General features: G+C 43.5%; 2 protein-coding genes across 5 annotated transcripts in view; one reads left to right on the top strand and one right to left on the bottom strand.

Annotated features, from left to right (window-relative positions):
• The window catches only part of NT5C2 (5'-nucleotidase, cytosolic II), a 107,336-nt gene extending 94,222 nt beyond the window's left edge, over positions 1–13,114 (top strand). Inside the window, exons 5-17 of one of the 4 annotated variants that reach the window (XM_007470421.1) lie at positions 222–313; positions 483–540; positions 1,556–1,649; positions 2,276–2,329; positions 4,520–4,603; positions 5,629–5,670; positions 7,756–7,863; positions 8,129–8,195; positions 8,919–9,089; positions 10,500–10,551; positions 10,668–10,728; positions 10,876–11,052; positions 11,632–13,114. In XM_007470421.1, coding sequence (XP_007470483.1) covers positions 222–313; positions 483–540; positions 1,556–1,649; positions 2,276–2,329; positions 4,520–4,603; positions 5,629–5,670; positions 7,756–7,863; positions 8,129–8,195; positions 8,919–9,089; positions 10,500–10,551; positions 10,668–10,728; positions 10,876–11,052; positions 11,632–11,871 — 1,300 coding nt within the window. In that variant the 3' untranslated portion in view covers positions 11,872–13,114. The remainder of the gene's footprint in view (positions 1–221; positions 314–482; positions 541–1,555; positions 1,650–2,275; positions 2,330–4,519; positions 4,604–5,628; positions 5,671–7,755; positions 7,864–8,128; positions 8,196–8,918; positions 9,090–10,499; positions 10,552–10,667; positions 10,729–10,875; positions 11,053–11,631) is intronic. The other 3 variants (XM_007470422.1, XM_007470423.1, XM_007470420.1) reach the window with 3 other exon arrangements.
• Positions 13,115–23,544: 10,430 nt separating this feature from the next.
• The window catches only part of CNNM2 (cyclin and CBS domain divalent metal cation transport mediator 2), a 145,312-nt gene continuing 143,584 nt past the window's right edge, over positions 23,545–25,272 (bottom strand). Inside the window, exon 9 of the mRNA XM_007470459.1 lies at positions 23,545–24,974. Within this exon, the coding sequence (XP_007470521.1) occupies positions 24,765–24,974 (210 nt within the window). The 3' untranslated portion in view covers positions 23,545–24,764. The remainder of the gene's footprint in view (positions 24,975–25,272) is intronic.

Genomic DNA, 25,272 nt, shown 5'->3' with positions numbered 1-25,272 from the left:
GAATCTAGTTCCCCGACCAGGGATAGAACCCAGGCACCCTGTATTGGGAGCACGGAGTCCTATCCACTGTGCCACCAGGGAAGTCCTGCCATGTGTATCATTTGGAACCCTGCCTTGTGCATAGCCACCAAAATATCTGAATTAATTTTTGAATGATGAATATGTCTCAGAGTTATAATGTTGTTTTTGAATGTCAGTTAATTTAAAATTTTTTCTTTCAGACCAGAAACTAGAGAGCAGTATCCAAATAAATTTATTCAACGAGATGACACTGAAAGATTTTACATTCTGAACACACTATTCAACCTACCAGGTAGACTCATTCTATGCTTATATATTACATATTATATGCTTATTCTATGCTTATAATATACTGATGCTTTCCCTTCTTTCCATGATCGTTTGTCTTTGCGCAAGGACATAATGAAACAAATTTCATTATCTCACTTATAGCTTATGAATATCTATTCTTCATTTTTCAGAGACCTACCTGTTGGCCTGCCTAGTAGATTTTTTTACTAATTGTCCCAGATATACCAGGTATGTATATACTATAATTTTCTTTTTCCAATTGATTTTTTTAAAAATTAATGTACAGGGTTTTAGAGAACTGGCCACTGCAGGTCTTTTCTGCTTTTCTGAAGTGAATTTAGTGCTAGTGAAAGATGCCACATTGCCAGCCTGAGAGATGGGACAGCACCAGCAGCTCCATGCAGGCTCTCACCTCCCACACGGCCCTCTCCTTGCCAGTGTGCTGCAGCCATGTTTGGAAGGGACCACTTCTGATTGGCTTCTCCTGGGAATGAAGACGGCCAGCAGAGGTGCTAATTGTGACAACTGAGTGGGAGGTTTGTGTGATGATTATCTGTCCAAGCAGAATTGCACTAAAACCCCCCAACTCATTTCACAGCAGCTACCCAGGAGCCATTCAGGGATGGTAATTTAGTTTCATTCCCAGGCCCAGCAAGATTAATTGAGTAGTAAATACTGTTTATCCTCCCTGAAGTAAAATTTTGCTTAAGTCTTGAAAAAGTTATCCTTTCCTTTCTAGGGAGAATTGTAAGTTCAGCCGTATGTGCCAGAGTTTGCAAACTTCTTATCCTCTTTAGGCCTTATCCACTTCAAGGCACTAAATTTGGTGGAGCACTAAGTCACGAAGATAAACAGAAAATAGACAATACCTTAGTACCTAGAGACAATGTCAGAAAAGTGAGGGTGGAGAGAACCTAAATTACCAATTTTAAATGTTTCTTTGATGGGAACCTGTTTCTTAAATGATAATGGACCTGATATTTTTGGAACTGGCCTTTTAGCTTCCATTCAGTATATTCTTCTACCACTTTGTATCTGTTCACAGTTATTGTATTCCACTGAACACTGTAGTCATCTCTGGTGGTCAAAATGGGTTTTCATTAGGGAGTAATTATTTTCCAAATTAGCCACACAGCCTTTATTATGTGACAGTGGAACCTTTGGGTCCCCTGGGCAATGTTTGATATTCATTTTATTTACCCTCTTTTGGATTCCCTGTCATGTTCTTTTTATCTTTCTGTAGCTGTGAAACCGGATTTAAAGATGGGGACCTCTTCATGTCTTACCGGAGTATGTTCCAGGATGTAAGAGATGCAGTTGACTGGGTTCATTACAAGGTACCTGCTCACTGCCTGGCATGTGTTTTTTATGGTCTGACATTAACTTTCCAAGTGCCAATAGAGCAGAATTGTTCATCTGTTAAAGAAAAGGGGGGGGGGGGGGATTTGCCTCTGGTGATAGCTGTCTAGAATACTGTCCTTGTCTTTGGCTGTCCTGCTTACAGAGGTAATGCCGGTTTTTCCTCAGTGGTGGTGCTTGGCTTCTAGATCTTATTTCAGTTTGCTTTTCCCAAACTTACTGGAAGAGATTTTAGCATTAGGATTATACTTACCATATCCTTTCAGGATGATTATGGTCCATTTGCTTTTTCCAAATACCTCCCACTTGGCCAATAACATTAACTAAGTAATATTATGTTTACATTTATTATAAATTATGCTGAATAAAATATGAAATGCCTTTTGATTTCTAGTTTAAAATAAAAATAGTTTTATTTTTTAAATACATTTTGGAGGTGGAGTTGCAGCACATCACATCTGCCACTTTATCCTGGCCTTGTTTAGTTTATCTAATTTTCTGGAAATACTTAAGAAATGCATTTAGGCTGACAGTAGTCACAGTTTTTATAATAAACTTAAAAATTGATTTTGTTCTCTTCTCGCTTCCTTTTTTCTTTCTCTAGGGTTCCCTTAAGGAAAAGACAGTTGAAAATCTTGAGAAGTATGTAGTCAAAGATGTAAGTAATAAAGGGAAAAATAGATCTGCATGATAGCTTCCTTTACCTATTAGGGAAATTAATAACAAGCTTATTTATAATGAAGTGGACAAGAGAAGATATTTCTCTGTCGTGGCAGTTTAACACACTCCGAGTATAATCACCAAGAGTTTTCAGCCGGAGCATGGTTTTTAGTTTTTCTTGTTTGTTATTAGGCAAGAAGACCCAGTATTTCATTTGTCCTTTTAGCTCTAATTACAATAACAGCAGCTAGAGTGGTTACTTTGCGCACATCACTGTGCTAAGTGATTACATTCATTATCCCATTTAATCTTCCATATAACTGTGAGTTAGTTACTATTACCTCTGCTTTATAGATGAAGAAACTGGGGACTTAAATAACTTGCCCAAGTTCATACAGCGAATAAGTAGTAAAGCCAAAGTCACACCTAAATGTATCCTGAATCATAACCACAGCGCTAGATCATCTAAAAAATGTACATATGGGGCTTCCCTGGTGGCGCAGTGGTTGAGAGTCCGCCTGCCGATGCAGGGGACGCGGGTTCGTGCCCCGGTCCGGGAAGATCCCACATGCTGCAGAGTGGCTGGGCCCGTGAGCCATGGCCACTGAGCCTGCCGCATCCGGAGCCTGTGTTCCGCGACGGGAGAGGCCACAGCAGTGAGAGGCCCACGTACCGCAAAAAAAAACAAAAACAAAACATATGTGTGACTATTATTTAAATTGTCTTTAACCTATAAACAGGGAATAATGAGGAAAGCTTTAAAATACTTCAAGTGACATTAGTGGAAAACCTAATAAAATTTTTAAATATCTGTAGTTTAGTTAAAAGCATTGTGCCAATGTTAATTTCTTAGTTTTGATCATTATACTGGGGTTAAGATGTTAATATTAAGGGAAGCTGGATAAAGAATATATAGAAACCCTCTACTATTTTCACAACTTTTCTGTAAGTCTGAAATTATTTCACAATAAAAAGTACACACAGACACACACAGCACTGAGATGAGACACTTCTTCCTTTTCTTACAGAGTAAAAGTAGAATGCAATTATTTTCTCAAAGTTCTTTGGTAAAGATTTCTTACTGTTTTCATTCTTTGTACCTCCTATTTCCCGTCCACTCCCACTCCCATGATTGTTGTTTCAAGAAAGAACACTGAGGGGTTCAGGAGGATTTAAGTGAAGGAAGCTATTTACTGTGAGAGAAGGAAAGGCTGTTTTTCTTTCTGGTCACATCAGGAGTTAGAATTTCCTCAAGTATCTGCAGGTGGGTCTGGACATTTCTAGGTTGCATCCTAACACATCATGTCATTTCTGCAAGGTATTTCATAAAATAAAAGTATACACAGTGAAGCCGTATCTAATATTCTCCATAGAGTATTTAGCTGATGTTTAAAAATCAGCTTCTCCTCATCTCTAACACACTTAATTCACTTACTTTTAGAGATTACAAGGTAATTTAAACTCTTTCCTGAGGCAGACATAATGAGGAAGTTAGAGATATGTTTTTAATAGGCATATAATCATTTATATATTTTATATATAAATCTATTACATATACACCATGTATACACTACATACATGATACTTAACTCATGCATAGTGACAGTGTGGTCTTCTAAATGCAAAATTCTGAAACCAACCAACCAACCATCCCTCCCTTAAAGGGCATCCCCTATTCCTGTTTCAGTGGACAAAAGTCCAGTGTCTAACTACTCCACAGTGTAAATGAATATATACAGATGGTCCCCAACTTAAGATTTTTTGACTTTACGATGGTGTTAAAGCAATACACATTCAGTAGAAACTGTATGTGGAATTTTGAATTTTGATCTTTTCCCAGGCTAGTGATATGCCCTATGATACTCTCGTGATGCTGGGCAGCAGCAGTGAGCTACAGCTCCCAGTCAGCCATGCGATCACGGGGGTAGACAACTGGTAACATCCATTCTACTTTTCACTTTCAGTACAGTATTCAATAAATTACATGAGATATTCAACCACTTTATTATAAAATAGGCTTTGTGTTTGATGATTTTGCCCAACTGTAGGCCAGTGTATGTTCTCAGCACGTTTAAGGTAGGCTTGGCTACCTGTCATGTTTGGTGTATTATCGGGACGTAACCCCAACATAAGTGGAGGAATATCTGTGTGTTTTAGTGTTTCGCTCATCATCATAATTATATTTCAGGGAAAACTGCCTTTGCTTCTAAGCCGGATGAAGGAAGGAGGGAAAGTATTTCTTGCCACCAACAGTGACTATAAATACACAGATGTAAGTGCTTAATATTCATATTTGTTTATTTATACAAAGGAATTATTTTGGACTAAAGAACTGTGAATATAATGAGGAAGATAGTTTATTAAGTGAGGGTATTTTATTGCCATTTCATTTTGAAAGCAGAATGAAAAAAGCAAAAATATGTAGCAATCAGAGCGGTTCTCAAATTTTTCTAAATATTTCTTTTGACTATTTTCCCTGATTACAATTGGCTACTTGAAGGTTTTCTCTTAGGGGTTATTTAAAACATTTGTGCTGATTAAAATGTCTTCGTTGTCTCTTTGTGCTTCATTTCTAAAACTTGAGAAGTCACACCCTTTATTATTGCACATGTGTACATACATATGTGCCCTCCCTGCTGTTGGGAGCCAGACAGAAATAGATGGTGCTAAGGTGTTTTGACTCTTAGCCATCAAAATTTACTACCTCTTAAAAAAATTTTTTGCCATGATTAAAGCATATAGAAAAGATGATTTAACTCCTTATCATGTTACTTTTGCTAAGACAGTTACAAGTTCTCAGTACTAGCAAGAAGCTCAGCACTCCCCAATCCTCTTTATGTAAAATGTTGATTTAGAAATTTGGTGATTTGGAGTAAGCAAGTAAGTTGGCTTGGTTGGTCTAGGAACAGTAGTAAGAGGGCCAAGGTATATTATTTCCATGTGAGTCATTAGTTATCTCTACACCCTTATCTCAGATACCCTTTACCTCCAAATATGTGTTCCAGTCCACTAGGAGAACTGGATAGGAATATATGGATGTGAATCTGTACAAAAAAATCTAGAAGTCTGTGTTCTACTGAGAATGTCAGAAGCTTGCGTTTGTTTGCTATGATGAAGCATTCATTTCTGGCTTCTTCCACTGCCATGATTTCATAAACTTCAGAGGAAACGAGAATGTGATGAATCTTGTATTGAAAAAGACATGTCTTATAAAAAGCGTGTGTGTGATTTATTTAGGTGTCATATATCTCTTGCAGAAGTAGCATATGGACCTTATGTTGGATTTTTTTTTTCCAGAAAATTATGACTTACCTGTTCGATTTCCCACATGGCCCCAAGGTACTCTATGTAACTTAATAGACTGTTGCTTTAGTAACAATGAATGCATTTAATATCCTGGAATGTTGAGGGTAAGGAATTGGTCAGGAGCCATCCAGAAATCTTCATTAATATTAGAAGTAATGTCAGGCTTCCCTGGTGGCGCAGTGGTTAAGAATCCGCCTGCCAATGCAGGGGGCATAGGTTTGAGACCTGGTCTGGGAAGTTCCCACATGCCGAGAAGCAGCTAAGCCTGTGCACCACAACTGCTGAGCCTGCACTCTAGAGCCCGTGTGTCACAACTACTGAAGCCCGTGCGCCTAGAGCCCATGCTCCGCAACAACAGAAGCCACGGCAATGAGAAGCCCGTGCACCACAGCGAAGAGTAGCCCCCTCTTCCGGCAACTAGAGAAAGCCTGTGCACAGCACCGAAGACCCAGTGCAGCCAAAAATAAATAAATATTTTTTTTTTAAAAAAAGGTAGTAATGCCAGGAGTTAGTGTAATTTAAAGTTGCTAGCAGTTTGAAAACTTGGTAGACAGAAATAAGAGAGATTCATGTGGTATTTAGTAGGATGAGATCAGAATAATTTTTATTTTAAATTTTATTTATTTATTTATTTATGGCTGTCTTGGGTCTTCGTTTCTGTGCGAGGGCTTTCTCTAGTTGCAGCAAGTGGGGGGCCACTCTTCATCGCGGTCCGTGGGCCTCTCACTATCGCGGCCTCTCTTGTTGCAGAGCACAGGCTCCAGACGCGCAGGCTCAGTAGTTGTGGCTCACGGGCCCAGTTGCTCCGAAAGGTAGTAATGCCAGGAGTTAGTGTAATTTAAAGTTGCTAGCAGTTTGAAAACTTGGTAGACAGAAATAAGAGAGATTCATGTGGTATTTAGTAGGATGAGATCAGAATAATTTTTATTTTAAATTTTATTTATTTATTTATTTATGGCTGTCTTGGGTCTTCGTTTCTGTGCGAGGGCTTTCTCTAGTTGCAGCAAGTGGGGGGCCACTCTTCATCGCGGTCCGTGGGCCTCTCACTATCGCGGCCTCTCTTGTTGCAGAGCACAGGCTCCAGACGCGCAGGCTCAGTAATTGTGGCTCACGGGCCTAGTTGCTCTGCGGCATGTGGGATCTTCCTGGACCAGGGCTTGAACCCGTGTCCCCTGCATTGGCAGGCAGATTCTCAACCACTGCGCCACCAGGGAAGCCCCAGAATAATTTTATGCCCAAGAAATTCTATACAGAATTGTTACATTTGTGTGGCAAATAAAGGAATTTTCAGGTTGAAGAAGATAATGTAATTAAAAGAAACAGAAAACGTATATGTTCTTGCCAGCGTCTAGATTCTGCTGTTAGTTATTGCTGAGTTCTGTGCCAAAAGAACAGCTAACCTTGATACTTAGCAGAGAAGTCTTCATTCCTGTAGTATGGCCATATTTAGATTTAAGGAACACTCATTGCGATTTAGTCACTAGGCTTCTTTGAATAAATGTCATAAATAACTGTCTTGAGATCACCTAAAAGCAGAGTAATGCAGTGCTCTTTGGCTTGACCTTAAAAGGTTAATGCCATGGTTCCAGTTCAGGATGGAAGTAATGTTAATGGGCATACCTTCTACATTAGTGCTGATTAGCCTGCCATATAAGCCAAAGACCAGTGTGTACCTGGAACCATCATTCTGAGAACATAACCGATGAAATCTGCTAATAATAGTTCCACGTCAGTTGTATACTTCAGTTCTGATGCTAATCTGCCTCTTTCTTAATCTTACATATTTGTTTTACAACTCTCCTTAGCCCCTTTGAGCCTCTTATAGCCCATTTTTAGAGTGTGAGCACACTTTCTTTCATACATTATATTGCTTGAAATAAATTAATAAGTAGGTGAAACGATTTAAAATATAGTGGTTAGAGTCATTATTTATATTTTTACTTTGCCTGCTTCCAAAAGGATGTGGCTTATAATAAGCCACAATATGTTTTTAATAAAATAGTGGGATTTTCTGGTTATACTTAGTATTTCTACATTCCTTTCATCTGATTGAGATGAAACGTGAGTGCTTTAAGGTTAGGAGTGATGTTTCGGCTTTTGCTGTTTCTCCCTTATCAGCCTGGGAGCTCCCACCGACCATGGCAGTCCTACTTTGACCTCATCTTGGTGGACGCACGGAAACCACTCTTTTTTGGAGAAGGCACAGTACTGCGTCAGGTGGATACTGTAAGTTGAGAGGAAGGTGTATCTGTGAGCAATTACCCTTAATGTTCCTCCTTTCCCCACTCCTACTCTCCCTACGGAAACAGGTATTTTTAACTTACTAGCCATATCTCTCTTTTGAAGTTAATCTAAGAGTTTTGGTCTTAATCGATATAGCAGAATAATTCAAATGAATATAATTCATTTGGCTGCCTAGCCAAGTAGCATTTTGGGTGGAGATTGTGATAGAAGGATAAAGCATTACAAAGTCCATATTCTTTTCTCACAGAAAACTGGCAAGCTGAAGATTGGTACCTACACGGGCCCCTTGCAGCATGGCATTGTCTACTCTGGGGGTGAGTCACAGACTTCCCTTTATTTAGTGTAAGTCTTTGCTCAGACCTTTGCTCAGACCTGAAAGCTTTGGTGTCCTCCTGGCACAGTGCCACATATACTCTTTAGAATTCTAAAGATATCGTCTCCTGATGGTAAACACTTCAATCACCTACTAATACAACAGGAGTCAGAGAGAAAGGTTTTGAGAAGTGGTATGTCCTAGTGAACCTTTGATTTTCACTAAAAGGATCAGTTTTTTCCAATCCTCCTTTTGCCTATTTGAGGCATTTTCTCAGTGTCTGGAATCATGTCGGGTCGTTCCCAAGGGGTCCTCTAGGTGTTTTTAGGAGCCCCTGTGGACACAGATGTGTATTTTGTTGGAATGAGCAGCAGTGGAACAAAGCCAACCTAATGGCAGATCTGTGATGAGAACTGGCAGTGGTACTTTGAAGGGTTATGTTCCCTGAAGCTGAGACGTGTAGTGTTGTTGCTCTTGGCGTTTGGTGATCAAGAGCTCTGGTGAGCACAGTGGAGCTAAAGGCCTTGTCTTAGGGGCACTAAAAAGGTTGATGAAAAAAGACAATGGTGAGTCTTTATCTTTAAGAAAGGTGCACACTTTTAGTGTGCTCCTTACATAGTTAAAAGAATAAAATTAATTGTATTTAATGGTTATGGTACTTGGAACACTGGTTTTTAATATGGAGACATTTATTGTTTTCTCATTGTTCGTTCCATTGTTTCAGGTTCATCTGATACAATCTGTGATCTGTTGGGAGCCAAGGGCAAAGACATTTTATATATTGGAGATCACATTTTTGGGGACATTTTAAAATCAAAGAAACGGCAAGGGTGGCGAACTTTTTTGGTGATTCCTGAACTTGCACAGGAGCTGCACGTCTGGACTGATAAGAGTTGTAAGGAGCCATTATTCTTACTTTATAAATCTTTGACGTAGCTAGTTTATATCTGAACGGCCAGCTATGAATCAGTCCTCTTTGATGAACCATTACTTTGTATGCAGGGGGTCAGACAGAGGTGGTCAAAAGATGGGCACTTATATTTGGATACCTCCTTCTCATAGAGCCAGATATTTCACAGAAGTCCAGAATTTTGAGGTTATCTTGTTCAGCCTTCTTGAATCCCTTTAAAGTTTAGAATATTACTGGTCTGAGGTATGTTACAGTGGCAACTGAAAGTGAACTCTGCTTACCTCTGTAGTCCCTTATTTGTTCAATCATGCCTGCTAGTTCCAGTCTCTCTGCTACCAGCTCATATCTGTGATTCTGGGGCATTGATGGCTCGGAGTGCCGATCACCTGGTATTTATTTGCTCTTCGGAGAAGTAGAGAATGAGGCACTCTGAAGTGAGCTATACTCTGCACTGAATTGAGCTTTGACCCTAGTTATGTAAAGATGTTTGACACACACAAGTTCTCCAGCCAGTCCTAGCTAGCATCACTCACAGCGTGGTGGAAGGTCCTGCCTCTGGAAACTCAGCCTGCCTCAGGTAGTGACCCCTGGCTCCCCCACTTACTATCTTCAGCCCTCAGGCAGGTTACTGAAACACCCTGTGCCTTAGTACCCTCATATGTGAAAATGAGGGTAACACCTACTCTCATAAAGCTGCTGAGACTTATCTGAGGCAATGCCTGCATAAAGGAGATAGAAGTAACAACCTTTCTCAACCGAGGCTCCTCATGTGAACCACAGAACAGACAAAATGATTTGAATGACTCTCGGTTCTCCCAAAGATGGTAGATAAAGATTTGTTATGTACAGTGGATACATCATGGCTTGATTCTCGTTGGGGAGCCCAGGTTGAGAAAGGCTAGAACACACAGAAAGCATGCAACGTATAGTGGCCGTTGCTATTGTTTGTACTTCTTGGTGGGATTTTCTGGCTAGCCTTTCATTTTCAACTTTCTACCTATAGAATTTTAGAAATCTGTTTGATTTGGTTCTGTTTTCTGGACTTGTGACTTATTCTTTTATCTAAAGATGGAACCGTTAACACTTGCTTTGTTGACACACCTGAGATGGGGTATGAATTGGCACTTTATAAGCTCAGAATCAGCATCCAGTTAGGAAAGTTGTATGTAGTGGGTGGTTTTAAGTAGGAGGAAATGCTGGCGTCATCTGCTGCCAGATTCCAAGCAGTGTCAGTGGGTTTTCCCGAAGGTGGGGGAAGGAAGTCATTTTACACACTCACCTATAGCTTTACTTTTCAGTCATATCTGCAGCCTTTTACTTTAGTTTTAGCAACAGTTAAAAACTAGATGATTTTTTATTTACTTAAAACATTTTCCTTTTTCTTCCAAACTTTAGCACTTTTCGAAGAGCTTCAGAGCTTGGATATTTTCTTGGCTGAACTCTACAAGTAAGTTTCCTAACCCTAAAAATTTCTTCCCTAAAAACCATCTGCCTCTTCAGGAGTCACTTAGATGTAAGAGACGTCCTTTCTGGAGATTTTCATTGGATTTTTCTTGTCTCCAGGCACCTTGACAGCAGCAGCAATGAGCGCCCAGACATTAGCTCCATCCAGAGACGTATTAAGGTATCCAAATGGGATTTGGGAGAACACTTCGAAAATAAACTTTAAGTGATTTCTATATTTCTGATATTATACAGGGAGTGGCACATAGCCAGTGTTAAGTAAATATTTATCGAATGAGCTGAGCCTTAATCTTGTTCTTTGCTTCAGAAAGTAACTCATGACATGGACATGTGCTACGGGATGATGGGAAGCCTGTTTCGCAGTGGCTCCCGGCAGACCCTCTTTGCCAGTCAGGTGATGCGCTATGCTGATCTCTATGCAGCATCTTTCATTAATCTGCTGTATTACCCGTTCAGCTACCTCTTCAGAGCTGCGCACGTCTTGGTGAGTTATCTAGCCTAAGGCTACTATTTGCAGTTAAGATAATGCTGGTTAAGGCCAAGATCCGCCACTAGCTATCTGGCATGGCACAGGAAAGTTTAGATCATTTCTTTCTAATGTGCAAAGCCCAGAGCCAGGTTACATGGTTGCACAAGAAGGAGTTTTTGAGAAAGTATGAGCAAGATAGAATGTTACAGAGCTTAACTTTGAATGGAAAAGACTTTCCTCTGTTATTAGTGCTAAATGAGAGAAGTGTAGTTTTAAATTCCTATATTCCAATACTGATCTATATTTCAAGACTCTTTTGCTGTGAAATAAATAGGAAATAATAATCTCTTCTCTCCCATCTTCTTATCCAGTTTCAGGCTATAGTATACAATGTGGGCACAGTTTTGAATGGGAGAGAAAAGAGGATAGGCAGCTTTAGGAAGTTCTAGGAAGAAACTTCAGTATCTGAATTGGCTTGGCCTCTGGTCCATTACAGGTGCTTCTGTACAGCCATCTAACAAAGGCAGAGGGATTAGGATCTGGGAGACAGCTGTTTTGTTCTGCCTGCTTTCTGAACCTCTGACTTTGTTGTAGATGCCTCATGAGTCAACAGTGGAACACACACATGTAGATATCAATGAGATGGAGTCCCCCCTTGCAACCCGGAACCGTACATCAGTGGATTTCAAAGATACCGACTACAAACGTCACCAGTTGACACGGTCGATTAGTGAGATTAAGCCCCCCAACCTCTTCCCACTGGCCCCCCAGGAAATTACACACTGCCATGATGAAGATGATGATGAAGAGGAAGAGGAGGAGGAGGAAGAATGAGGAGGAAAAGCAAAACTCTGAGCACCCATTAAACAAGTTCTGGCAGGACTCCCAGGAGCAAAGGATGTCCCTGTGGGGGTCCTAGTGGGGGGTGGGGGGCTCCATCAAAGGTACATCCGGAAAGTTTCTGAAGACTTTAAAATACTCTAATTGTGGGGGATACTTGTTTTAGTTTTGTGTATCTGCACTCTTTGCAGATGGTTCAGAATTGTAATGGAGTCTGTATTGGAGGAAAGTAAGGGTAAAGCTGGGCTGAACTGCATGCAGCTGGCTCCATCGTGGCTTGTGACACTGTTTCCTTGTCTTGTTTCATCATCAGTATGTCATAGTGTATCCAGATACACTAAGGGTGGTGAAGGGTCTCAGAGTGGAGCAAGGAAGACAATGGGAAGAGGTGATCCAAAAATGTTGTCATGGTACAAATTGTGCTCTTATTCCAAAATCCATCTTTTTCAGTGCATTGCCTAAGTATTGTATATCAGTAGAGAAATATATTATTTCCATTATCAAATGTAGTCTTCTGTTAAGGTCAAGGTTCCTTTACAAGCTTTTAAGTGTCCTCAGTGACTCCAGTAAGGCTGCTGTCAGTGGCTTAGCAGATTGTGTTCTCTACTTGCTGTAGGTAGGGCTGGTCTGGAATGGACTGCAGCAATTTCATTTTGAGGCAGAAGTCTTCATCCACTTCTACATGTTTTTGATTGATAGCAAAAATGTTTATTATCCAAAAACAGTCTTTTTCTCATCTGGGATAAATCTATAGAAAGAATTCAGCTGAAAGAGGACAAAGGATCAAGCCACCCGAAAAGAAGAGAACCTCCTTCTTATATTACACCATAACGGAGTAAATAAAATTCATTAGTGTGGGCCATATAGTGTGGCTCATGCCACCCCATTCCAGCCTTCTGTATCCTCTTGCTGTATTTCAAATTCAAGCATAAGAGGGTGGGAAGAGGGCTCTGTAAGCCAGAACCTTTACAAAAACGGCACAGTCAACGTGGATAAATTCACTTCAGAATCCCAAGTGAAATCACTTCTTCTTGTTCAGAACAAGAATGGATCATCACTGTATACTTTAAGGTATTATAACTGCCTCACCGGAACACTGAAAGTTGTTACAACATTTTTCACAGTGGTGTAGACTCTTACTTTAACCTTCATATGTTTCTTCCATTCTTACTGTTATTTGTCAACACGGGAGGGTAGATTAGCTGCTCTAGAAGTCAATAAAGTATAATATTTCTAATACTGACTTTGACCCCTTCCTGTAGCACAACTAGAGTAACTGCTAGTCTTCAAGTGGGTTTAGGTTTTTTTGTTGTTGTTTTCTTTTAATTATTTGTTTTTGGCTGTGTTGGGTCTTTGTTGCTACACACGGGCTTTCTCTAGTTGCGGTGAGCGGGGGCTGCTCTTTGTTGCAGTGCACAGGCCTCTCACTGAGGTGGCTCCTCTTGTTATGGAGCACAGGCTCCGTAGTTGTGGCTTGCAGACTCTAGAGCGCAGGCTCAGTAGTTGTGGCACATGAGCTTAGTTGCTCCGTGGCATGTGGGATCTTCCTGGACCAGGGCTCGAACCCGTGACCCCTGCAGTGGCAGGCAGATTCTTAACCTCTGCGCCACCAGGGAAGTCCGTGGGTTTAGGTTTGACTTAGTGATATCAATTTGACTTTCTCTTAAAGGAAACATAGTCTAGCATAATTAATGGCTAAATTTATAGCACTTAAATAGGCCTCAGTTTTTTCATGGAAAGTTTTTTGGTACAGGACTACGAGGTGAGGCTTTTTTTAAAAATCATTTTATAGGTAGGGAACACAGCTCAGAAACTTAGCCAAGGCCATATTACATCACCACTTTCAATGTGTAGGGCTTTACACTGTCGCATCAAGACATGTACATGCTGTTATCTGTTAGGAATTTATGCTACTTTTAAAGCGTTAGGTTAGAAATGCTATTGCAGGGACTTCCCTGGTGGTGCAGTGGTTAAGAACCCCCCTGCCAGTGCACGGGTCATGGGTTTGATCCCTGGTCTGGGAAGATCCCACATGCCACGGAGCAACTAAGCTCATGCGCCACAACTACTGAGCCTGCGCTTGCCTAGAGCCCGTGCTCTGCAACAAGAGAAGCCACTGCAATGAGAAGCCCGCACACCGCAACGAAGAGTAGCCCCTACTCGACACAACTAGAGAAAGCCTGCGTGCAGCAACAAAGACCCAACGCAGCCAAAATGAATACATAAATAAAATAGGCAAAGTATATAAAGAAAAAAGAAAAAAAAGAAATTGTTATAGCAATTAGGTATTGCTCCTGTTTTAAATTTTAGCAAATATGTTTGTGATCACCCCAGCTATTAATTATTCTCATTCACAACGGAGATGCTGCCCAGTTTGACACTGTCTTCAATGTTCCCAAAGCCAAATAATATCTGAGTGACTTATTACAACTACATGGCTAATTTAATAGTACCTTTTAAATATCTCCCCTTTTTAGAGCAAGGCCCAACATGATCACGTTGCTTTAATTTACCACCCCTTTTGTTTTGTTTTATTCACATAAGATCTTATCTAAGAGTTTCTTTTCAACTAGATGAGTCTCTGGTAGTGGGTACAAAGATTGAGAGGTGAAAAGCACACATCTGGAATAAGAATTCCACTACTGGTTACAGCTTTCTTTAGGACCACCAATATATATTTTAAAGAGCTAGGATTCCATAAGAGTCTAAGGCCCAGAGCAGAGCTTTTGCTTCTCTGCATATTATTCCTGTTAGAAGAGTGCTGGGAAGTAAGTGGTCCGTGGGCAGGGACTCAGAGCAGCTGTAACTGGACTTGTTAAAACATGAATATGAGTTTCTCTGTTGCTAATAATTAAGGAAGCAAAACATAAAATTATAATTTTCCATTAAGAAAAAAACCCTAAGGTGTTTAGACTGAGAGGAAGCTCTCCCAACTCTTTTCAGAACTTCCTTCCTGGGTATTTGGAAAACACCACTTAGTTTCAGACTTTACGTGGCCCCCGGCACCCTAGTATATCCTGCAGCGGTCAGAGGCACAGCAGACCACAGCCCAGCCTCTGCAAGAGGCCTTGTCCTGTGCATTCCTCTCTACAGAGGTGGTCAGGTAAAGCTCAGATGGTGTATTTTAGAAAAGTTACTGAAAGCCAAGAAAGTTTAGTGTTCTGTTCAGACCTTAAATTTCCTACCATAAGCTCTGTTGAGACCTAAAATAAGAAAACAAGCCCTTCAAGATACCCTTTCTAAGATGCTTTTAGGAAAAGTGGGTCTTAACAGAAAAACTTAGAGCTACAAATCCTTTAGACATGTTAGCATTGTTTTTAAGCAACCACTTTAAAAAGCCACTTGCAGTGACATGTCAGATTTAAAAGTACTTTGTCCATGTTTAGATATTCCTAAATCAGATTTATTTATTTAAGAAATATTTTGTCAGCAACTTTAAAGCCCTGCAGTTTTTCCAAGGCTGCCAGAGCATTTAAAAATACTCTGCTTATTCACCACAAATAGCCTGAGACAAACAACTGCATATCTAAGTCTACATTAAGAGTAGGAGCCTTGTCTACATTCCATGTTATGGAAACTATTTAACCTTTCTTTGATGGTGGGAAAAATGGTAACTATGATCTAGCTATTGCCATACACTTAATCCCAGATCCTCAGTTCAGCAGTTTATGTCTCAATAGTTAGGTTTCTCATGACATTCTTTCTTGGTGACTAGAGCATAGAGCTATTCTTAAAAGTTTTTCCTCAAATGGAACAATTTCAAATGATACACAGCTTTGGGAGGCCCTGAGAATGAAATCTAGACCATGGAGCTACCTGAGCAGCCTTGAAAAAAAGACCGGTGCACAGCCACCAGAGAGCAGGGAGGACGTGCACATGCACAGCAGCCGGGACGCAGAGCCGGTGACTTCCAGGAATCCACGTCGTCCCATCTCACACCTCCACGAACGGAGAAGGGGCACTGCACGCTGTTCTCACAGCTGAGCACGTAGGAATAGCAGAAAGCAAGTCATCTACGGAGAGAATGCACTGGTTTACAGGATGAACAAGGCAGCTTTTCTGTTTAACCTGACAATCTCAACCATTTCTCCCCTGGCCTCAGACACGATGTCTTCATCCCAAGTCCACAACTATCTGACTTGTTCCCACAAAGGTATGCAATAAAATATAAACAATAGTTTAAGTCCCTCTAAAGAGCTTTAACAGAAAAAAGTACTCCCGATTGAACACGCAACACCTCATCTCAAGCTTGTCAACTCTTACTGCAAGTGTAAGTAATCTATTTTCTAATTTAAAATGACAGAAGTTTTTGGTCTGGTCCCTTTATGTTCCTTCCTATAAAATACCTTTGCTCCATTTTATTACTAGAAAAGAAATGGGTTAGACAGATTGGTTCATGAATCAAATTAGGTACAAATATTCACCCAAATGCTCTGCCTCTCCCATTGTGCTCTTCCCAAAGCCATGTCTGGCCAGGGCTATAGATGAGGCTTGGAGAGTCTAGGCCAAGATAAACCTCATCATACACACTGAAGCCCAAGCAGCTGAGTGCACGCTCAGTCTTCACATGAAAGACAGCAATAGTCCTTCCAAGTCTCACAAGTTCCTGAGATACTCGGTAAGAGGACTTGTCACGCAAACCTTCCCACCACTGAAAAATGTTTATTAAATGTCCAGTCTTTGAGAGAGGGTTTGTACCAAAGGTAATCTTTAACTTGTGGGTGTACATATTTTGAAGCAAGTAACTTCATTTTTGCACCCACTGCCCTCAAGTCAATGATGTAGCAGAACTGTGGCAAGGAAGCTGGCTTCATCTAAAATTCCTGCCATGTGTTGGCCTACTGTTTGAGTGCTTCACAATCACTCATACCCTAGCAGGAAAAGCACTCTGACAAAGAATTCCTGTAACCGATTCCCCCTTGCATCCGTAGGCCTCACAATCATCTACCACGGGAGATGGCATGCCACCAGAATGTCACAGAGAGGCACTATAACCATTGCTTTGTTCTGGGGCTTTTTGAAAGAGCAGAGATATGAGGACCTCAGGGAAAATGATAAAACAATCATACAAAGAAGCCAAACGTTTATTAGCCATCTCATGTAATTCAACTTTTTGGCTTTAATAAGAAATCATCTATTAAGCTGAATTACCTTCAAAAAGTGTGCTTTCAGAAATCAACTCCAGGCTACAAAAAGGTCGTTCAGTTTGTACCAGTCATTTTCTCTACAAGACCGTCTGATCACTATCTGTGTCCTCAGAAGTGCTGAGTCGAGAAGAGGCGCTGGGGAGCATAATCTGTTAGACGGAATAGAAACCCCAGAGCTTTTATCATGATACAGCTTAGAAATGAACTGACCTGTGGGCAACCCCATGGATGCAGAGGGAAGGCTTAGGCAAATCTCATCTTCACAATAGGAAAAATCACCTTTATTTCCCTTGGAGAGTTTCCTGATTTGAGCTCAGGACTCATCTAGACAAAGTGAGTAAAGCAGGAAAAACTAATAAGCAGAGCAGCCAACTGGGAGGAGACGTGCTAGAGAGAGAATTCCTTTCCCAGCACCGCTTGCTGCTTTCTGCTCTGCTTGTAACAGGCCCCCAAGAAGATAATACTTCACTGGAATGTCATCTACCTTGTTCCACTTTCGAGAAATTGGGGGTGATGATTGGGGAGGTGGGAGCACTGGTTAGGTGAGGAAGTGTCTCAGCCAGTCTTGTCAGCAGTTCTTCACTAAAATGTCTCCATCCACGGGACTAGTATAAGTAAAACAGACCGAGAACATCATGGTTAAAACAATATGGTAGGAAAAACAAGGGACCAGTCATCAAGAGGCTCAATTCTCAGAAGAATGTAAAACAGAGACTGAGAGTGGAGGGAAGGATTCCAAAAGAATGTGGTCTAGGAATAGATCACAGAGGGGCCATGAACCTCGACCGGAAGATCTTCAGAGTCTGGTCACATGAGTGAGGTGGGTAGAAGGAATAGAAGGGACAATGGAAGAGGATGTGGCTTATTAGGGAACGTGGGAGGCCCACTGAATCCTGAAGAGCATCTGACCATGACTCACCACACTCAGTGCCCAGTGTTTTTAACTTGAGGGTGGACCATCTGTGCCTGCTGCAACCATTCTCCTAGGCTTCCCATCGCAGAGAAGGATCTGAAGAGCCATTTTCATCTTTAAGAGCCAATTGAGAGGCTTGAGTGAGGCCTCTGGTCTTGCCTAGGAAAAAACAGCTTAGAGATTTGCCAGCTGAAGTGTGTGTTACTAGTGACTGAGTGGCAAACGTCTGGGGCAGTTTGAGTGGACAGCCCCAGTATCTTTATCCAAAATGAACTGATGGGGGACAGATTACAATCCTCGAAGAAGAGAACACACCCCTGACATTGGCTGTACCAGGCTGGAAGTTGGAGGCTCAGTTCTAGCACCCGCTTCCCTTTTAACATAAGACTTGGTGGTGTATGTCCAAAGGAAACGCTCTGCTGTGTTGCCATGCCGACCACCAATCCCAGCTTTCCCGCCAGGCAGGGGACCGAGGCCAGTGTTGCATAGGTGACAGGGGAAAGAGGGAACACACATTCGCTAGAAGGGTGAACAGAAATCATTTATCTAAACAGAATAATAGAAATGAACAAAAACCTTTTAAAACAATCACAAAATTTACAAATAAATTGATACAAAATAAATAGGAGAGATTGTAAATCTACAACATCATTTGAATTATAAAATGCATTCATTATGACAATCAGCTCATGAAACCTATACATGTCATTTGTGCTTATTTAGGTTTATATACACAGCTCTGGATACTGTGTTCAGAAAACTTCACTGCTACAAAGCATGAAATGTACACTATGATACAGTGAGTAAAGGCTAAGGAGGATGGAAATCAGACTCAAAGCAGGGTCTTATTTGAGGCGCCAAGGCAGTGTTGGCATTGGGCCTCAAAACCAAGAAAAGGCATATTAGAAGCCCAGGTGGGCAGGCAGCTTCCATGGTCCAGAGAGATGGATTCTGCAATCCAAGGTGGGAATTAGAGACCATCACTGTTGTGGGACCAGGCCACCAACCTGGCTTGGGAGTGTGGGAGTGAGGAAGGAGGCTGTGGCCTCACAGCCACGCTGTACCATTACCCAGAGAATAGACCCAGTCACCAGGGAACCACCTCTAAAGTATTTCACGGAGGTACTTGAGAGGCCCTGCCATGAAGTAAAGACCTGCCTCCATCCTCATCTCAAACACCTGCCATCAGGAATAGAGGTGGGCCCAATAAAAGGGGCCGGGACACTAGGACCAACGTAAGAGCAGCAACCTGTTTAAGACAAAAGCAAAACCGCTCCTTCTCACCCACTTTAAAAGACAACAGAACCCTAGGCTCCATGGATGAGGGGCTCCAGAACAGATCTCATCTCAGTCATAGACGATGTACTAACAGTAGAGGCATATGTACATAATAAATAATAATATAAAATAAAGCATATACATTTGTGGACTTAAAAGGATTCCAGAAACAAGAAAAGTCAACGGACTGACACACTCCACCTTCACAGTAGACTTTAGACACGGGGAGTAATGAATCAGGAGCGAGGCTGAGGCTCTCTGGGGAACAAGAGTCCTAAGGCCTTACTTTTCTCTCTCTCCCTTCTGCTCTGGGAGCCTGAAACCAGCTGTTTATATCCAAGGGGCCTGGGCCTCCAACAAAAAGGGCGGGCACTCAAGGCCCACCAGGTCCATTTGATAGTTCTCTCCAGGGTGAGTCTGAAGAGGAAGCTGGCCCCAAAAGAAATCACTTCTCGAGTGAATCCATGTTGGTCAGATGTGGGCAAATGCTGGAAGATACCCTGCCAAGTGAGGCAAAACAATACTCCCAGTCATTCTTCCAATTCGTTTATGTTTAATACCCAGTGGGTATGGAAACTTGAAAATGTGTACTCACTCAAGTCTTATAGTATGTGTTGGATCTGTGTACATATAGACCTCGGCATACAAACTCCTAGAACTTTACTCTCTTGCCATTTAGAACCTTTGTTTCCATGTTGCTTCAAGTACAGCCTGATACTTAAAACAATTCTTCTGAGATGACCTCAGTGGCTCTAACCTATACAGTGAGAAAGCTTACTTGAGCCGAGACAACCACAAAGGTCTGAAGAGCAAAGAAGGTCCCCAGCCCAAGACAGTGGGAGGAAAGCTGCTCCAAGCTCTGCAGCTGCTGTGCACTGCCATCTTCCTCCTGTTCTTAGGGCTGACCAGGGGCTCTGGCATCTTCAGGCAGGGCAGAAGGAAAAGCAGCACGTAAGCACTCCCTGCAGGAAGGGTGCCCGCACGTGCCGGAGGAGGAAGGCCCACTGCCACAGCCTTGAGCAAGCTTGGTGCGGGTACCCCGCACATCCGCAAACCGAGGCAGATGAACAAACATCATCCTAGAACCCTCTGAACTCACCTCTCCTATCAGCCCACGCAAACACAAAAGAAACGTGGAAAGATATAAATTTGCAAATGGCCCTGAGGTATAAAAATCCACTGAGTAGGTTGCTCACTGATCCATTTACATGGGAAAAGTTTCTGAATCCCCAGATCACTTCCATATTGAACTCTCTAAATCCCTCCTAATTCTGGGCTAACCTGCAACCCACCAAGATGCCCTTGCTGGACAGAAGCACCACTAGTCCAGAGGCCGGAATAGAACCACACCTCACCCAGGATAAGAGCCTGTGTCCTCAAGGAAGAGAGTGCGCGCTGGTGCCTCAGAAGCCTCCACTCCCTGAACTGCCAGCTCAGCCTCACAGTCTTCAACGCTCCGTAAGAAAAACCGTCTCCGGGATCAAAGCTGAGAGGGGAACAGTTCCTGCTCTCGTGCTAGCAAGGAGCTTGTGTCGTGACATGCACAAGCCAACCCTCCCTGGTGGCCTCCTGCTTACAATCCCAGGGAACAAGGTGAACACCTTCCTGTGCCAGCCCAGGTGAGTCCTCTGCTTGGGCCGGGCCCTGGGGAACACTGGAGGAATCCTGGTCTCCTGGCCCAGGAAAGGCAAAGATGGTCAGATCCCTGGTTGGTTTTTCAGAAGATGACAGGGTTGGGTTTTGTTTTTGTTTTTGTTTTTGTTTTTGACCAGCCAGGACACAGGTTCAATTGGCCAGGGCCTACTTAGGTCTGCTCCTCAACCTGAGGTAATTTGAGGACAGAAGTTCATGGTCCCTGCTAAGCCCAAATTCCCATTGCTTCATTTCCTAAGGGAAATGCAATTCTACTTGTATCTAGCACTGTTTTCCTAGACTTGGAAAAGCTGGACCTTTAGTTGTGTGGTACTGGGGACAGCACAATATATTCACAGTTAATGTTCCATATTAGTGTGAAGTTTTGCATTCAGCATTTGCACAAAAGCTCCTCGTATTAGAAAATGGCAAGATGCCCTAATCCTCCCACTTGGGGAAGACAACACTGTCAGCCTGGGCACTGAGCTCTCTTCCAGAAGTGAGGTGAGGAAGGAGGGGAAAAAAGAGTTACTTGGGGTGCCCGTTCACATTCAAATTATGTAAGAACCAAGGCTTAAGCTAGTTGATTAACATCTCAGTTTCCATGCACAAATCTTAAGGTTCTGTTTTCCTAAGAGTTTAAACATATGATTTTAGACTTGCCTGATGCATGTGAAACAGAGAATTAAAGGGAGGGAACCTCTAAAGCAGTAGGAAGAAAGTCTCCCTCATTTATGAAGAGAAAGCAGATTGTCCCAGGAACACTTGGATACTAGGAATCCAGTTCCAGGAGGAAGCTTCGGGATGCCAGAGTGGCTGCTTAGGAGAGGAGGAGGCCCTGTCTGGTCCCCCAGAGCCAGGGCTTACAGCAGGGGCCACTGAAAAGGAGAGCGAGGCCCTGGCCTGACAATGGGGCTCCCACAGAATTCAGAACCCCGGGCCCTGTGTCTGCTCCACAGCCCCGCTCCCCACGCTTACGAAGCCAGCAGCCCTAGGAGAGGACGACCCACCAGTAGTGCCAAGGATGGGCCGCTGCACATCAAGATCTCAACTATTTGATGGTCTTTCTCTGCCTTGCTCTCATTTACTTTGTAGACTTGAACCGCATAGACCTTCCCCAAATCATTCTCCTGCTGCCCCACAGAAGCCATGAGCCAGCATTTCTCCTTCAACAGCCTGAAGTTAGTTTCCACAAGGAAAGTGGGGGGCCTGAAAGAGGAATCTGTCGCTCAGATACTGAGTGTTACCATCTGAAGGGTCTTGGGCCTTGCCCAAAGCAGATATAACTGTAGCCAAATGTTAGCCTTCATTCCTTCAGGGACCAGACAGGACTTATTTGGGATTCCCTGTTGTTATAAAACAGTGTGAAAAATCAAAGGTGAAGAGTAGTTTATAGAAAATAAATACGAACTTGGGAGGCTAAAATTTCGTCCTCCAGGAGACCTACTGCAAAGCCCCCCCTGTGCCAGCTCCTTTATAGAGAGGACTTTTCAAAAAGCCACACACCGAGCAGGTAAGACAGTATGGAAACGTTAACCATTTCTCCCTGAAGTCAAGGAGCCAGCAGCTGGAATCCTCTCAAAAGGGCTTTAGGATTCACAGAGCAGCAGTGGGGCTCCAAAAAAAAGACCCAGCACAGTAACTGTGATTCCAGAGGCTCCTTCCAGTAGCAAGGCGCCCGGAGACGGACTGCGTGTGGAGAGGCAGATCAAAGCGGATAGGCCAGGGGAAGCTGACGGGCGAGAATCCAGGAGGCCAGAGGAACCACGGCTTGGCAGCCCAGCTGCGCCAGACCACAGGGATGGCACTGGGCTGTCCCGGCCCAGAGCGTGGCATGCTGGCTGGGGCAGAAGCCGCCTCCCCTAGCAAGGCCCGGGTTTCACTCTGTTACAGGGAACTCTCTCTCATTTCTGCGCCCCCTACAGATAATCCCAGTTCCCGTGTCATGTCATACTGACGCTGTGCTCAGCTAGACGCATTTTAAGAAAGTGAGACATTTACACTTGGATGGGTTTGTTTATAAAAGCAAATACTCATAGTACAGGGTCCCACTAATGTCAAGCTCCGCGGTGGGAGCACCATCCCACGGTGCTCTGATTTGGGTGCCAGCAGCAGGCCACTCAGCCCCTTGAGGGGGCACCCGGTGACTTCTGCCAGGTGAGACCAGTGCCTCCCTCACTAAGGGGCACGGCACCTTCTGAGGAAGATGCTCCAGGACCAACATCCCAGGGGAAACACTGCGCCAGGTGCGCACATGACACTGGAGCAACCAAGCTGCTCACCGGGAGGCAAGCCCAGTGTGTTGCTGGTTCTTTCCCAACCGCAGCTCCCACCCGCCAGCGCGCAGCCTGGGGTGCACAGTCCTACCTGGAGGAAGGAGAAGAAACTGCCGCTTAGCCCCAGGGCTTCCCTTCGTGCAGTGAGACCCAGTGGAGAAGATGCTATCTTCTCGCCTAGTGACTGGACGCAGCGAGGACTGACAGGTCTATATGAAAACTGTGGTCAGTAGGAAGTCATTTCAGTGTACGAATGTTGCCGACAAAATGCACATATCCCTTGGGTTAACACTTAAAACACAGATAAAAGAGTTAGGAATTCAGTCACTCAAGAAATACCTCCTGACATTAATTTCACTACACGTGATGAATTTGATAGTAAAATAAGACAGAGACACACATGAAATGGCCACAACACACATTTGGTTTCTGAATCCCTGTTTGGGGCCAAACTGACCCTGGCTGTACGGGCAGCCTCTCTGGCGTGGGCCACGTCTGAGGTGGGAGACACAGAGGTCCTCAGGCGGGGACACAGCCACTGCTGGGCCCCGCGGGCCCAGGGACAGGGGAAGGGGGCAGGTGCCGGCAGTCCCCAGTGTTTCCTCCTTTAGACACATGGGCCTAGACGTGCCTTCTTGGCAGGGCGTACAGAGCACAGCTGGAAGGTCCGACTCCTTTTCTGACAATGACATACATCCCAGCGGGAAGGGCAGGAGTGTGGACTCCACACCACGAGTTTACTCGAGGGCCCTGTGGAAGATTTCCATTTGGCATCTGTGTAGCAGCATCGTGGATTAACAAGAGCAAGGACGGGGCGGTGGGTGACGGGCGCTCAGTAAGCTGGGGCGGAAGAGGCCTGGCTGAGCTGGAGGCCCCAGGCTGTGGGAATGTTGGGGTGAAGCCACCTCGCCTCTTGCAAAGATAAACCATAGGTTTAAAATCCGTTAACATTCATTTTGGTGATAAAAATTCCTTAGAGTGGGAGCAAAATCACATTCCAAGCAAACGTTAAACCTTTCTGAGGGAAAGGGACACCGTGAAACATTAACTTAAAACAACACTGAGCTCAGAGAGGCTGCAGGTCCCTGTGCAGGCTCCACCCTTCAGAGCCAACAGCCTGGGCAGGTCTGTGTCATTCATCCTTGAAGTTCGACAGCGACACCCACTGGGGCACAGAGGAAGGGTGCCCCTCCCTGGGGCAGGGGCCAAGGAAGGCCACTGGAGGGACAAGTCCATCCTTCTAAGGTTACATCATGGGGTCACAGCAGAGTTCAGACAGAACAATTTAAAACTCTGCCAAGGACACTTTCTAAAAACATGATCTCTCAGAAGAAAGTAAATCGCAACAAGTTTCAACTTCATGCAAATCGAGGGAGGAGAGTGGGTAATGACAGAAGGTACAGCTGAGAAAATAACCACGATTCCATTTGGGCGGAAGAAATTCATCTCCATAATCTCGAATGCCACGCCCTGGCTGTCGATTTCACATCTCCAGTTTCCATTCCTGCCCTCCCCAGCCTCCTCTGCTGCTTCCAGGAAGGGGACAAAGTCTTTGGTCTCAGGATGGTGCAGGATGCAGCATGGCACACAAGCGCACACTAACGGGATTCACGGTCAGACGCGGAGGCCGAGGCCGGTGCTCTAGATGGCGCCTTCGCTGTGCAGGCTGTGGTTGGCCTTGCTGTGCGTCACACAGTTCTGTTCATTGAGCAGGTTGGCCGTCTCGTCTGGCAACCCGTCGTGCAGCTCCGTAAGAGTCAATTCAATTTTAGTGTTTTCACTGTCTGAAGACTGAGGAGTTTTGTCCATCCGGGATGCCATCAAGGCATTTTGGTATTGCTGTCTTGAGATCTGAGGCCAGGAGATGGTACAGAAAACAAACCGAGATAATGTTTATTTTTAGGCGCTCTTGTCTCCACATGGTATTTATTACACATTACCTCCCCCGAAGGGCCCCTAGCAGTTGCTCTAGAAGAAAATCATCCTTGAGTATAAACTGAGCCACTTTTTAAAGTTCAAGTTGATTCTAGTGAACAATTCACTTTTTGCTGATATATAATAAGCCACTTCCAAGTTCTGTCTCGACATTTCAGAGACTAGAAAATGGCTTCCATCAGCTAAAGCTGGCTCATCCTCCCCCCCCCCCCCC

This window comes from Lipotes vexillifer, unplaced genomic scaffold (genome assembly GCF_000442215.2).
Source record: "Lipotes vexillifer unplaced genomic scaffold, Lipotes_vexillifer_v1.1 scaffold916, whole genome shotgun sequence".
In the NCBI taxonomy this organism is placed as follows: domain Eukaryota; kingdom Metazoa; phylum Chordata; class Mammalia; order Artiodactyla; family Lipotidae; genus Lipotes; species Lipotes vexillifer.
This window is presented reverse-complemented; position numbering and strand designations above follow the sequence as displayed.